Below are 15,377 nucleotides of genomic sequence, written 5' to 3' on the forward strand. Positions count from 1 at the left end.
TGTGTCGAAGCCCTTGTCTTCTGTGTCGAAGCCCTTGTCTTCTGTGTCGAAGCCCTTGTCTTCTGTGTCGAAGCCCTTGTCTTCTGTGTCGAAGCCCTTGTCTTCTGTGTCGAAGCCCTTGTCTTCTGTGTCGAAGCCCTTGTCTTCTGTGTCGAAGCCCTTGTCTTCTGTGTCGAAGCCCTTGTCTTCTGTGTCGAAGCCCTTGTCTTCTGTGTCGAAGCCCTTGTCTTCTGTGTCGAAGCCCTTGTCTTCTGTGTCGAAGCCCTTGTCTTCTGTGTCGAAGCCCTTGTCTTCTGTGTCGAAGCCGTTGTCTTCTGTGTCGAAGCCGTTGTCTTCTGTGTCGAAGCCCTTGTCTTCTGGGTCGAAGCCCTTGTCTTCTGGGTCGAAGCCCTTGTCTTCTGGGTCGAAGCCCTTGTCTTCTGGGTCGAAGCCCTTGTCTTCTGGGTCGAAGCCCTTGTCTTCTGGGTCGAAGCCCTTGTCTTCTGGGTCGAAGCCCTTCTGTGTCGAAGCCCTTGTGTGTCGAAGCCCTTGTCTTCTGTGTCGAAGCCCTTGTCTTCTGTGTCGAAGCCCTTGTCTTCTGTGTCGAAGCCCTTGTCTTCTGTGTCGAAGCCCTTGTCTTCTTTGTTCAGCTGAGTCATGTTTGTTTGTATTTAGAGGCCTTCTCTTTTAATTTAGTTTTCCTTTTTTCTATCCTTTTGTTTTGGCTTTGGTTTTTCACCCTCTTTCCGCCACTGTCTCTTTGCTCTCCCTTTCTATTTCTTCCTGCGTTCCATACGCCCCTGGCCTTCCCCACTTCCTTATCCTGACCCTCATCCAATCAGAGCCCTTGGCTGCTCCCCTGGGCGTGTCCTGTGACAGCTCCAGCTCCACCTCCCTGAGGGTAAGTTGGACACCGCCGCCCACTGAGACCCAAAATGGCACACTGACTGCTTATGTGCTGCGCTACCAGCAAGTGTCTGGGGCCGAGGTCAAAGGTCAGGGTCCAGAGGTGAAGGGGCCTCCCATCCCCCCAGAGCAGGGGCAGGCGGTGGTGGAGGGGCTGGAAAAGTGGACCTGGTACCGCGTTAGCCTGGCAGCCTTCACTACCGAGGGGTCCGGACCAGAGAGTCCAGCGCTGCTCTGCCGCACAGACCACGACGGTGAGTGGGTGTGTGTTTGTGTCAGAGAGATATCAAACAAGCTTGAGACGAAAATGTTTGAAGCAGGGTAGATGGATGGCTGAAGTTCTAGATTAGCTGATCGATGCTTTGATTGAGAAATTAGACGTGTGTGTGTGTGTGTGTGTTCCTTAGTCCCGGGTGCGGCCCCTCGGCAGGTGGAGGTCCGGCCCTTCAACTCCACTGCCCTTAGGGTCACCTGGCGATCTGTGTTGCCAAGGCAACGCCAAGGTCAGATCCGTGGTTACCAGGTGCACTATGCTCGTGTGGAGAGTGGCTCATCACGCAGCCTTCCCCGAATCAAAGACCTGCTATTGGATGACAGCCAGGTGAGGTCATCACCTTCTTATTTTTCTTATTTACATTTTCCGTAAAAATTATTTCATTTGAATATCTTCTCAACAGTCACGTACATATGTACTTTCAAAGATGACATATATATTTGCCAGTTATCACACCTCTGCAGGTCGTTGTTCAGTTAAAGTGAAGCAAATAATTTATCTCACTGAGTCTTTGCAGTACACATCACCTCCCACCAATGTTCCCTCTAAGCTGCGCGCATGTGCAGCACGCAGCGCCCCGGGACTGCTGGAGCAGAAGAAATACCAGCACGTACAGAGAAGCACGAGATTGAACTTCACTCAACTTTCTAGAGTTTTCCCCTTTAGTTAACACTATCAACGTTTCCCTTTACTGTGGGAATTGTGATCAATGCAATATTTGCCACTTTCAATGGAACATACCAAAACAAAACAAACTATGCAAGATTTAGTATGCAAAATTAACTATGCAAGAGATTTTATTGTAGGCAGAGCGCATCGGAGTAGGATTCTATTGCATTGACAGGCACGACTCAGGCCGGTGCACCATAACCAATCAGAGCTGCAGTAGGCCAATATGCAAATAGACCATTGCCATATATTGAATTGAACCATTACATTTGAACTGGACTGTTTTACAGCATGAGGGGTCGTGATTATTATGCGCTTGTTTTGAGATCAAAGTGAGAGCTACATGTAGCCATTTGCCCACATTTGTTCATATTATTTACTAGTTAGCGAGTTATTAGCCCAGTTAAAGCCAATTCATAGTCAGAAATGTGGAAGGGATTGCTTCCTACAAGAGCACAAAACGTGAACATTTCTAGACATCTTTGAAAAGCGAGTCAGGTAAAAACCTTTTTTCCTGTCTTAAAGGGGCAGTATTGTATTTTGAGACAGGCTTGAATAAGCTAAGAAGCCAATACTGTAGGCAGAGGGTAGCACCATTTCATAGATTCTCTGTAATAATGGTATGGGGAATAATAATACATTTTGTTTTGTAAAGTTGTTTCTTGGCCACTGTTAAAACAGTCAATAATAGCAGGTACAGCATCAGTGTTCACAATAAACGCTCCTATGGAAGTTGCACAGAATCTTCACAACATTTGCGCTCAGCAGACCTGAAATTTGCCTCGGTGGCAAAAAAAATTGAGGGAGCATTGCCTCCCACTACGCTCCTATTTCCTCCTCCTTTATCTAATCTCTTCTCTGGACTCATTCACTCTCCTCCCTCTCTCTCTCCCCTCCGGGTCCAACCGTGGGATCAGTTTGTGGAGGATGACTCTACTGAATATGTGAGTATGGATCATTCTGTCAATGTTAAACTGAACCTACAGTGGTAGTGGTTATGCTGTACATTGCATAAGTAAGCTATGAACTCCTCATTAGGAGATGCCTTCTATCTGAGAGACAGTCAGTTTGTAACGTCTCTATGTAAAGTAATAGGACAGAGTGAGTTAATACTATGTGATGTGTTAGTAGAGATAGGGGGAGAAATGGAGGGCTAGGGAGGAAGCGAGAGGGAAGAGGAGAGAGAGGTTTATAAGGCGTAGCTGGAAAAGTATCTTGTGTGTCTGACCCTGTAGGAGATGATGGTGGGGGGTCTGAAGCCTGAGATGTGGTACTCTGTGTCTGTGGCGGCTTACACCACTAAAGGGGATGGAACACACAGTAAAGCCAGGGTGGTGCAGACACCGGGGATTGGTAAGCATTACACACATAAGATCACTAACAAATACACACACAATACACACACGATAGCATATTAGACATACAGTATATGAATGTTTCAAAGGCACAGTGCAGACTTGACATGTCTGTGCCTCTCCCTCCTCTTGTCTGCAGTGCCTGGTGCCCCCTCACTGTCGGTGCGCCCAGGGTCTGAACCCTCCATGGTGGTGAGATGGGGGCCCCCTACTGGGGGTTCAGACTCAGGTCCAGGGGCCAAAGTGTCTGAAGTTCAGATCCAGGGTTTCCGGCTACAATTTGGGCTGAAGAATGCAACCCTGGACACTACGGTGGAGTTTTCGGCCAGGGAGCGAACGTACACACTCATAGACGTAATTCCAGGGTTGACCTATGTCGTTACCCTTTCCGCCAAAAGCCGGTCAGGATACGGAGACGAGGCACGGGAGGAACTCGAGATGCCTGAGTACCCACCCAGGGGCTACCCTCAAATCTCAGAAAACATTAACGTCACCTGTTGTTCGCTCCAGTTCTCCTGGCTTCCCCCTGTGCCAAGCGAGCGAAACGGTGTGATCACCGAATACACAATAGCTTATCGGGAAGCAGGGGGTCTTAACCCTCTGGGCATTGACCCTCTGGGACCCCCTCGCCAGATCACGCTCCCGGCTATTGAGTCCAGCTACACCATTCTGGGCCTGAACCACAACACAGGGTACGAGGTGCAGATGTGTGCCCACACCAGCGTAGGTCCCGGCCCGTTCAGTCCCCCGCTGCTGTATCGCACACTGGCCTTTGAGACAGGTAGGGCTGGCCTGGGGCCTGGGGCCTGGCACAGGGCTCCAGAGAAACCCCCCCTATTCACTCTAAATACTGGTCTAGAGTCAGATTTTTTAAATTTTAATCTGAACCTTGAATATCATAGTCCAAAATGCAACGCTGACTCTGGGCCAGGTACAAGGGTCAACTTTCACCCACAGAGTGGTTGAAAACGAGTCCACTGAAAAAAACTGCAAATCCTAGTCTCTTCCACATACCCACCACCTCCTCCCACACCTACTCCACACCTACTCCACACCTCCAAGGAAAAGTGACTGAATGCCACATGAATGAATGTATGGAGAACACGCTCTCACACCCACAGGTAAAAGTCAGTAGAAAAGCCGGACTGGTTGTGAACTGTGAGGTAAGTGTTGAGTCTGGGCTCCTTGGTTGACTGAACGAGGCTTTCATTTAATGCACATGGTTTGTTTCTAAAGGTAAGCTTTTACCTCCTTTTGGATTGACCTAACCTGTTCCAACCTTTGTTGACATGCTGTTAACATGTTTTGTAGCCCTCACACTCCCCAGTAGGCACTTCACCACTAACCAAACACATTCTTCAGTTCTGTTGCTCTCCCTCCACTCTTCACTCTGATCAATCAATCCACCCTCTTCACCTCCTCCTACTCTTCCTTCAAACCTTCATCTGCCGTTCCCACTACCACCATGTCCAAAGACCCGCACCTACCCTCCATCACACACTAACATATCTACAGGGTGGAAGCAGAGGAGTGGAGAGGTTGAATGGCACACTGCAGTCTAAAGATGACCTTGCTTTGACTGTCTAACATCCCCTCATCCACTTCACAGCGACCTGATAGCTCCTTGAGAAGAGAGTTGTTTGGCAGTTAAATATTCTGTGTGTTCTGTTCTGGAAATAAACTGGAGCGAATTAGGCTAGAACGAGATAAAGTGGGATTACACAGATTATGTCATCATAAAGAGGAGGATGAACAGGGCAACGGAGCCAACTGTTCCTATCTCTTCAATGCTATTCACTCTTATTTGCTACTCAGTGCCCATATACTTACTTCCTGAAGAATCTTGAGATGTATGACATCACTGTTTAATTCTTCTTAATCTTATTTTAGGAATTAGGATCCTTTGGTATAGAACCCACTAGAACTCCACAAAGGGTTAAGGACAGACGAGACATGTGAATGGTTTGGTCTATTCTGCCACTGACCATGTGTCTGTTTTCCCGTCTTCCAATCAGATGTCCCGAGGAATTTCTCAGTGAACCTGGCGACCAAGACGAGTGTTCTCCTGACCTGGGAATTCCCTGAGAGCCCCTACCCCTACCACTTCACTGTGAGTGTGTGTGCTTCTGGAAACAACTGTGTGTGTACATATGCATACGTTTCAAGTTTTAATGTCAAGTGCACAAGTAAAGTGAAATGCCTTTCTTGCAAGCTCTAAACCCAACAATGCAGTAATCAATGTAGTATTAAAAATATCATGAGAAATAAAAAAAAACATACAAGAAATAAAAATATATAAGAACATGAGAAGTATGTAATTTATATACTGGTTAAGTTTCAATATCATATATACAATGTGCAAGGATACTGGAGTGATGGCGGTAGATATGTATAGGGTTAAGGTGACAGGGATACTGGAGTGATGGTGGTAGGTATGTATAGGGGTAAGGTGGCAGGGATACTGGAGTAATGGAGGTAGATATGTATAGGGGTAAGGTGACAGGGATACTGGAGTGATGGTGGTAGATATGTATAGGGGTAAGGTGACAGGGATACTGGAGTGATAGAGGTAGATATGTATAGGGGTAAGGTGACAGGGATACTGGAGTAATGGAGGTAGATATGTATAGGGGTAAGGTGACAGGGATACTGGAGTGATGGTGGTAGATATGTATAGGGGTAAGGTGACAGGGATACTACAGTAATGGAGGTAGATATGTATAGGGTAAGGTGACAGGGATACTGGAGTGATAGAGGTAGATATGTATAGGGGTAAGGTGGCAGGGATACTGGAGTGATAGAGGTAGATATGTATAGGGGTAAGGTGACAGGGATACTGGAGTGATGGTTGTTGATATGTATAGGGGTAAGGTGACTAGCCATCAGGATATATGATAAACAGAGTAGCAGCAGTGTGTGTGTGTGTGTGTGTGTGTGTGTGTGTGTGTGTGTGTGTGTGTGTGTGTGTGTGTGTGTGTGTGTGTGTGTGTGTGTGTGTGTGTGTGTGTGTGTGTGTGTGTGTGTGTGTATAGAGTCAGTATAAATGTATGTGCAAATTAAGTGAGTGTGTTGGAGTGCCAGTGTGTGTGAGTGTGTAGAGTCCTGTGAGCGTGCATAGAGACAAAAATACAAATAAAATACAAGGGTCAACTCAGACAGTCTGTGTAGCCATTTTGTTTGCTATTTAGCAGTCTTATGGCATCAGTGCTGTTCAGGAGCCTGCTGCTGTCAGACTTGATGCACCGGTACGGTTTGCTGTGCGGAAACAGTGACAACAGTCTATGGCTTGAAGGGCTAGCGTCTTTAATGATTTTCCGGGCCTTCCTTTCACACCGCCCTGTTGCCATACCAAGCAGTGATGCAGCCAGTCATGATGCTTTCAATGGTGCAGCTGTAGAACTTTGAGGATCTGGGGGCCCATGCCAAACCTTTTCAACCTCCTTAGGGGGAATAGGCGCTGTCGTGTCTTCTTCACGACTGTGTGTGTGGATTGTAAGACCTTAGTGGTGTGGATACCGAGGAACTGGAAGCTCTCAACCTGCTGCGAGATCAGCGACATCACCCAGTCCTCTGGGTCGGTGGAGGCACTCATGCACGGCACGGTGTTGTTATTGTCGAAGCGTCTGGGTCTTCCTTTGTAATCCGAAATGGACTGTAGCCCCTGCCACTTGGTGGGCATCGGAGCCTGTGTAATATGAGTCTACCTTATTCCTATATTGTCCTTTAGCATGTTTGATGACTCTGCGAAGGTCAAGACGGGACCTCTTGTACTTGTTCCTGTGCTCAGCCGTAGCCTCAGGGTTGTCTGTGAAAGCCCTGTGTCCAGTAGCCCTGTCCTTTATTTTAGCGCCAACCTCAGTGTTAATCCAGGGCTTTTGACGGAGGTGGTTAGTTCGTTGGATAGCCATTGGGTGTATCTTGTCCGAAAGCCATGTTTCGGGAAAGCAGAGAATATTCCAGTTAAGAGGTAGCAAATTTGGTCATCCCTCTTATTCCGGAGGTCATCCATCTTATTATCAAGTGACTGTACATTAGCTAGTAGAATGGAGGGAAGAGGTGGTCGGTTTTCGCTTCGCCTTAATGTCGCCAGGCCTCCCCTCTCTTGCCTCTGTAACGCCGGATTTTCCTCTTGCATACCCCGAAAATTGGGTCAGAATTACAGAAAGAGCCCAGGGCAGATGAGTCAAGTTGAAGTAGAAGCTGGAATTGGGGTAAGTAACTACCGATCTAATGTTCAAGAGTTCTTGTCAGTTGTAAGAAATAATAGCGAATACATTTTGTGAAAATAAGTCAAAATAAACGGCTAAAGAATCACAAAATAGCAAAGTTGGGTTGGAGCTCGCAAAATGGCGACCATTAAGGATGGCGCTATCTTATTATGTGTGTGTATATGTGTGATGTTAGCCGTCAGAAGTACCCTCCCCTATCCTATTCCTCCCAGGTGGAGTATAACCGCCAGAAGATGGAGGTGGATGCCAAGCTGAGGAAAGCAGTGATCCCCAACTTGCAGCCAGATACTGACTATGACTTCAAGATCACCTCCTCTGAGGGCAACATGGGCGGGCTGAGGCACCGCATCCACGCCAAGACCTCTCCACCAATTGCCATCCGCCGTCCGGAGATTGACCACACCCGTGACACGGAGACCACCGTCACCATAATCCTGCCCTCGCTGGAGAACCGCATCCCTGTCAAGTAAGGGCTAGGCACAGGGTTGCTTTCTGGTGATTTTGATGGGCACACGGTTGCCTTCCAACAATATAAATTGTTTGGACAATTCCATGGCTTCTGATAGGCGAATTGACATCATTTCAGTCAATTGGAGGTTTACCTGTGGATGTAATTCAAGGCTTACCTTCAAACTCAGTGCCTCTTTGCTTGACATCATGGGAAAATCAAAAGAAATCAGCCAAAAATTGTAGACCTTCAAAAGTTTGGTTCATCCTTGGGAGCAATTAGTAAATGCCTGAAGGTACCATGTTTATCTGTACAAACAATAGTACGCAAATATATAAACACCATGGGACAATACAGCTGTCATACCGCTCAGGAAAGAGACGTGTTCTGTCTCCTAGAGATTAACGTACTTTGGTACGAAAAGTGAAAATCAATCCCAGAACAACAGCAAAGGACCTTGTGAAGATGCTGGAGGAAACAGGTACAAAACTATCTATATCCACAGTAAAACAGGTCCTATATCAACATAACCTGAAAGGCCGCTCAGCAAGGAAGAAGCCACTGCTCCAAACCCGCCATAAAAAAGCCAGACAATGGTTTGCAACTGCACATGGGGACATGGGGACAAAGATCATACCTTTTTGGAGAAATGTCCTCTGGTCTGATGAAACACAAATAGAACTGTTTGTCCATAATGACTATCGTTATGTTTAGAGAAAAAGGGGGTGGCTTGCAAGCCGAAGAACACCATCCCAACCGTGAAGCACGGTGGTGGCAGCATCATGTTGTGGGGGTGCTTTGCTGCAGGAGGGACTGATGCACTACACAAAATAGATGGCTTCATGAGGAATGAAAATTATGTGGATATATTGAAGCAACATCTCAAGCCATCAGTCAGGAAGTTAAAGCTTGGTCGCAAATGGGTCTTCAAAATGGACAATGACCCCAAGCATACTTACAAAGGTGTGGCAAAATGGCTTAAGGACAACAAAGTCAAGGTATTGGAGTGGCCATCACAAAGGCATGACCTCAATCCCATAGAAAATTTGGGGGCAGAACTGAAAAAGTGTGTGCGTGCAAGGAGGCCTACAAACCTGATTCAGCTACACCAGCTCTGTCAGGTGGAATGGGCCAAAATTCACCCAACTTATTGTGGGAAGCTTGTGGAAGGCTACCTGAAACGTATGACCCAAGTTAAACAATTTAAAGGCAATGCTACCAAATACTAATTGAGTGTATGTAGTGTATGTAAACTTCTGACCCATTGGGAATGTGATGAAAGAAATAAAAGCTGAAATAAATCATTCTCTCTACTATTATTCTGACATTTTACATTCTTAAAATAAAGTGGTGATCCTAACTGACCTAAGACAGGGAATTTTTGTTTGGATTAAATGTCAGGAATTGTGAAAACTGAGTTTCAATGTATTTGGTTAAGGTGTATGTAAACTTCCGACTTCAACTCTGCTAGTAAACTGCCACAGAAAAGTTGTAATGAAATCCCTGACAATCTGGTTGTTCCTCTGTCCTGTAGGAACCTGTATGTGGTGGTAGTTCCTCTGAGGAGGACGAGGGGGGTCATTAGACATCTCAAGAGCCCAGACGAGATGGACTTGGAGGAGGTGAGAGCTATAGCAACCTATCTGGGAACACATGAACTGGCTCGTCCTCTCTCTGAGAACGTTTGCTCTATTAGATTTTATCATGTGGTTTCTTAATGTTTACATAACAAAATCCATCAGTAACATCACCTCTATCTCTCTCCCTCCCCCTCTCTCCCTCCCCCTCTCTCCCTCCCCCTCTCTCCCTCCCTCTCTCTCCCTCCCTCTTTCTCTCTCTCCATCTCTCTCCCTCTCTCTCTCCATCTCTCTCCCTCACCCTCTATCTCTCTCATTCCCTCTCTCTATCTCCCCTTCCCTCTCTCTCCATCTCTCTGTCTCTCTCTGTCTCCCTCCATCTGACTCCTTCCCTCTCCTCCCTCTCCTCTCTTGCTTTCTCTCTCTCCCCATATCTCTCACACTCTCTATCTACCCCTCCCTCTCTCCATCTCTCTTTCTATCTCTCTCTATCCCACTTTCTCCATCTCTCTGTCTCCCTCTCCATCTCCCTCTCTCTCCACCTTTCTGTCTCCCTCTCTCTCCGTCTCTGTCTCTCCCTCTCTCTCTCTCTCTGTCTCCCTCTCTCCACCTCTCTGTCTCCCAGTTGTTGAAGGACAGCAGTCAGAGACAGAGGGAATCTAGACAGCAGAAACAGGTAGACCTGCGCAGAGCCTACATCTCAGCCCTCTTCACCCCTGCTACTCTGCCAGCCTTCTTCACTCTGGGTGACCAGCTGGACTACGGAGGCTTTGAGAACCGCGCTCTAGAACCGGGACAGGAGTATGTGTTCTTCATCCTGGCTGAACTCAATGGCACCACAGTGGTACGGGCCAATTCAATTATGTTTGTTTTTGTGTGGTTGTGCATACACTTTTAGAAAAAAAAGGTGCTATCTAGAACCTAAAAGGGTTCTTCGGCTGTCCCCGCAAGAGAACCCTTTAAAGAACCCTTTTTGGTACCAGGTAGAACCCTATTTGGTTCCATGTAGAACCCTTGGGGACAGCCGAAGAACCCTTTTGGAACCATTTTTTCTAAGAGTGTATGCATTGTAGGACGGTGTGCATCCCTCTCACGTAGTCTTCTCTGTCATTCTCAAGAGACGTTGCAATACTTTTAAGACAATTAAATTCATGAAAATTAGGTTAATTTCCCCTTTCTAGCCCTTACTGTGATATGTATTCCTCACTCACTGTGCTCTTTGTTTGTGTATTGTAGAAGATGTACGCGGACAGTCCGTACACAGAGCCCGTGATCGCTCCGGACTCAGACCCCCAGCCCCTGGATGCGGGGGATGGTCTGATCTGGGTGGTGGGACCCGTCCTGGCCGTGGTCTTCATCATCTGCATCGTCATTGCCATCTTGCTCTACAAGAAGTGAGTGAGACCCGCAGAGGGAGCACTGAATTTACAGCGATTTTATAGCTAACATGTATAACTACAGTATCTATCCATAACTAGCTAACTAGCTAACATGCTATAACCAGCTTTCATGTTAACTATATAAATAGCTAACATGCTATAAGTAGCTAACATGCTAACACTCTATAACCAGCTTACATGCTAATAACATTATAATGTTATAAATAACTAACATGCTATAAGTAGCTAACATGCTAACACTCTATAACCACCTCCATGCTAATGTTATAACTAGCTAACATACTAATATGCTATAACTAACTAACATGATAAGCACATACGGTGCTAGCCCACTATAACCATTGAAATGGTGCTACCTCAGCTTACACAGTATACTGGCATAACAGGCAAAGATACATTAACCAGCATTGTAAGGAATGACTGCTAGCCTGACCCAGCTGAAAAGACGTGTCATCCACAGAAAGCCAGCCATTTTGAATATAAATGTATCATATAGATTTTTCTCTCTGTCTCTCCCTCTGTTCCTCTCCTCCTTTCATTATTCATTCCCTCGCTCGCTCCTGTTTCGGAAGTAACAAGCCAGACAGGTGAGTGTCGGCCATACTAAATAGTTGTTTTGATCTCAAAGGACAGATGATACAGGGCAAAATCTAATGCTTCAATTGCAGTGCAGCAATGTATAGCAGTATAATATATGTTTAACTTGTGTTCATTGAGAAAATAGATACTGTTAGACAGTCATGAACTCTAACCTCTCTACTCTCTCTGGTGTGTTGCTTGTCTGGTGTGTCCCCCGTTGTTTCCGTCTCCCTGGTCCCTGAGCAGTAAGAGGAAGGACTCCGAGCCAGGCACCAAGAGCCTTCTGTGTAATGCTGAGATGATGGCCCACCACCCCACAGACCCTGTTGAGATGAGACGCATCAACTTCCAGACCCCTGGTATCTATTGTGCACACACATACACATTCTTCGATAACACATTCTTTCTTGAAAAAAGACGGAAAAGTTTCAGAATTTATATGGTGGGATTTTTTTTTTTTTTACATCAGCAGTTGTCACAGTGCTTATACAGAAACCCCTCCTAAAACCACAAAGACCCCAAAGACCAAGCAATGCAGAAGAACAGTGGCCCCGAAAAAGTCCCTAGGAACCTAGGAAGAAACCTAGAAAGGAACCAGGTTTTGAGGGGTGGCCAGTCCTGTTCTGGCTGTGCCGGGTGGAGATTATAAGGGTATTTGGCCTTTAAAACCAGCAGGGTCAAATAATAATCACAGAATTCAGAGGTTGAGACAAAATGTACGAGAGAGAGAGAGAGAATAGCCCACAAAGATCTCCCCAACCACACGAGCCTGAGGGGGGGTGCAAAACCGAAAAAGAAGATCACATCAGTTAAAAAATCCTGGCATTACGTGAGGCACCCCTCTTAGGAAGGTAATGTGAGAGCGTGAGCAACCCAGTGACTCAGCCTCTGTAATAGGGTCAGAGGCAGAGAATCCCAGTAGAGAGAGGAGCAGGCCAGGTAGAGACAGCAAGGGTGGTTCGTCACTCCAGTGCCTTGCCGTTCACCTTCACACCCCTGGGACAGACTACATTCAATCATAGGACCTACTGAAGACATCAAATCAAATGTTATTGGTCACATACACATATTTAGCACATATTATTGCAGGTGTAGTGAAATGCTTGTGTTCCTAGCTACAGCAGTGCAGTAGTATCTAACACTTCACAGCAATACACACAAACCTAAAAGTAAAATAATGAAATTAAGAAATATATAAATATTAGGACAAGCAATGTCCTAATATTGGCATTGACATTGACATTGACTAAAATACAGTAGAATAGAATACAGTATATACATATGAAATGCGTAAAACAGTAAGTAAACATTATTAAAGTGACTAGTGTTCCATGTCTATGTATATAGGGCAGCAGCCTCTTAAGGTGCAGGGTTGCGTAACCGGGTGGAAGCCGGTTGGTGTTGGTTATTTAACAGTCTGATGGCCTTGAGATAGAAGCAATTTTTCAGTCTCTCAGTTCCAGCTTTGATGCACATGTACTGACCTTGCCTTCTGGGTGACAGCGGGGTGAACAGGCCGTGGCTCAGGTGGTTGATGTCCTTGATGATCTTTTTGGCCTTCGTGACATCCGGTGCTATAGGTGTCATGAAGGGCAGGTAGTTTGCCCCCGGTGATGCGTTGTGCAGACCACCCTATGGAGAACCTTGCCGTTGAGGTCGGTGCAGTTGCCGTACCAGGCTATGATAAAGGCCAACAAGATGCTATCGATTGTGCATCTGTAAAAGTTTGTCAGGGTTTATGTGACAAGCCAAATTTCTTCAGCCTCCTGATGTTGAAGAGGTGCTGTTGCGCCTTTTTCACCACAATGTCTGTGTGGGTGGACCATTTCAGTTTGTCTGTGATGTGTACGCCCAGGAACGTAAAACATTCCACCTTATCCACTGCTGTCCCTTCGATGTGGATAGGGGGGTGCTCCCTCTTCTGTTTCCTGAAGTCCATGATCATCTCCTTTGTTTTGTTGATGTTGAGTGAGACGTTGTTTTCCTTACACCAAACTCTGTGTCCTCACCTCCTCCCTGTAGGCTGTCTCGCCATTGTTGGTGATCAAGTCCACTACTGTTGTGTCGTCTGTAAACTTGATGATTGAGTTGGAGGCGTGCATGGCCACGCAGTCGTGGATGAACAGGGAGTACAGGAGAGGGCTGAGAACACACCCTTGTGGGTCCCCAGTGTTGAGGGTCAGCGAAGTGGAGATGTTGTTTCCTACATTCACCACCTAGGGGCGGCCCGTCAGACAGTCCAGGACCCAATTGTACAGGGCGGGGTTGAGACCCAGGGCATCCAGCTTGATGATGAGCTTGGAGGGTACTATGGTGTTGAATGCTGAGCTGTAGTCAATGAACAGCATTCTTACACTTTTGTCCAGATGGGATAGGGCAGTGTGCAGTGTGATGGCGATTGCGTCGTCTGTGGACCTGTTGGGGCGGTATGTAAACTGAAGTGGGTCTAGAGTGGCCGGTATGCGCATGCTTTGAGGACACGGCTAGGGATGCCGTCTGGGCCAGCAGCCTTGCGAGGGTTGACACGTTTAAATGTTTTACTCATGTCAGCCACGGAGAAGGAGAGGGGCACAGTCCTTTTTAGCGGGCCGTGACGGTGGCACTGTGTTTAGTTTGTCTGGAGGTGTTCAGTTTGTCTCTTTGTTTCTTGGGACCTAGAACAAGCATCTCTGTTTAGACTGAGTTTAAAGGTAAAAACAAATCTGCAATCCACGTCCTTATGTCTGAAACACAGGCTTCCGTGGTAAGCAATTTTGCGGCTTCACCATGTTTCATTGAAATATACAGCTGTGTGTCGTCTGCACAGCAGTGAACGTTTCCGAATGACATCACCAAGAGGTAATATACAGTTGAAGTAGAACGTTTACATACACCTTAGCAAAATACATTTAAACTCAGCTTTTCACAATTCCTGACATTTAATCCTCGTAAAAAATCCCTGTTTTAGGTCAGTTAGGATCACCACTTTATTTTAAGAATGTGAAATGTCAGAACTATAGTAGAGAGAATTATTTATGTCAGCTTTTATTTCTTTCATCACATTCCCAATGGGTCAGAAGTTTACATAAACCCAATTAGTGTTTGGTAGCATTGCCTTTGAATTGTTTAACTTGGGTCAAATGTTTCGGGAAAGCCTTCCACAAGCTTCCCACAATAAGTTGGGTGAATTTTGGCCCATTCCACCTGACAGAGCTGGTGTAGCTGAGTCAGGTTTGTAGGCCTCCTTGCTCGCACACACTTTTTCAGTTCTGCCCACAAATTTTCCACAGGATTGAGGTCAGGGCTATGTGATGGCCACTCCAATACCTTGACTTTGTTGTCCTTAAGCCATTTTTCCACAACTTTGGAAGTATGCTTGGGGTCATTGCCCGTTTGGAAGACTCATTTGCGACCAAGCTTTAACTTCCTGACTGATGACTTGAGATGTTGCTTCAATATACACTGCTCAAAAAAATAAAGGGAACACTAAAATAACACATCCTAGATCTGAATGAATGAAACATTCTTATTAAATACTTTTTTCTTTACATAGTTGAATGTGCTGACAACAAATCACACAATAATTATCAATGGAAATCAAATTTATCAACCCATGGAGGTCTGGATTTGGAGTCACACTCAAAATTAAAGTGGAAAACCACACTACAGGCTGATCTAACTTTGATGTAATGTCCTTTAAAACAAGTCAAAATGAGGCTCAGTAGTGTGTGTGGCCTCCACGTGCCTGTATGACCTCCCTACAACGCCTGGGCATGCTCCTGATGAGGTGGCGGGAGGTCTCCTGAGGGATCTCCTCCCAGACCTGGCCTAAAGCATCCGCCAACTCCTGGACAGTCTGTGGTGCAACGTGGCGTTGGTGGATGGAGCGAGACATGATGTCCCAGATGTGCTCAATTGGATTCCGGTCTGGGGAACGGGCGGGCCAGTCCATAGCAGCAATGCCTTCCTCTTGCAGGAACTG

The 15,377-nt window shown here is 46.3% G+C and overlaps 1 protein-coding gene across 5 annotated transcripts in view; it reads left to right on the forward strand.

Moving 5' to 3' along the window:
• Nucleotides 1-15,377, forward strand: part of LOC129813934 (receptor-type tyrosine-protein phosphatase S-like) — a 120,600-nt gene that overhangs the window by 85,397 nt on the left and 19,826 nt on the right. For 2 of the 5 annotated variants that reach the window (XM_055866579.1, XM_055866582.1), the window contains 7 exons: nt 5,199-5,293; nt 7,625-7,878; nt 9,395-9,482; nt 10,063-10,281; nt 10,674-10,831; nt 11,410-11,424; nt 11,663-11,775. In XM_055866579.1, the coding sequence (XP_055722554.1) occupies nt 5,199-5,293; nt 7,625-7,878; nt 9,395-9,482; nt 10,063-10,281; nt 10,674-10,831; nt 11,410-11,424; nt 11,663-11,775 (942 nt within the window). Of the gene's footprint in view, nt 1-821; nt 1,140-1,292; nt 1,487-2,745; nt 2,773-3,063; nt 3,182-3,322; nt 3,965-5,198; nt 5,294-7,624; nt 7,879-9,394; nt 9,483-10,062; nt 10,282-10,673; nt 10,832-11,409; nt 11,425-11,649; nt 11,776-15,377 lie in introns of all 5 variants that reach the window. The other 3 variants (XM_055866578.1, XM_055866580.1, XM_055866581.1) reach the window with 2 other exon arrangements.

Source organism: Salvelinus fontinalis, chromosome 17, assembly GCF_029448725.1.
Source record: "Salvelinus fontinalis isolate EN_2023a chromosome 17, ASM2944872v1, whole genome shotgun sequence".
NCBI lineage: Eukaryota > Metazoa > Chordata > Actinopteri > Salmoniformes > Salmonidae > Salvelinus > Salvelinus fontinalis.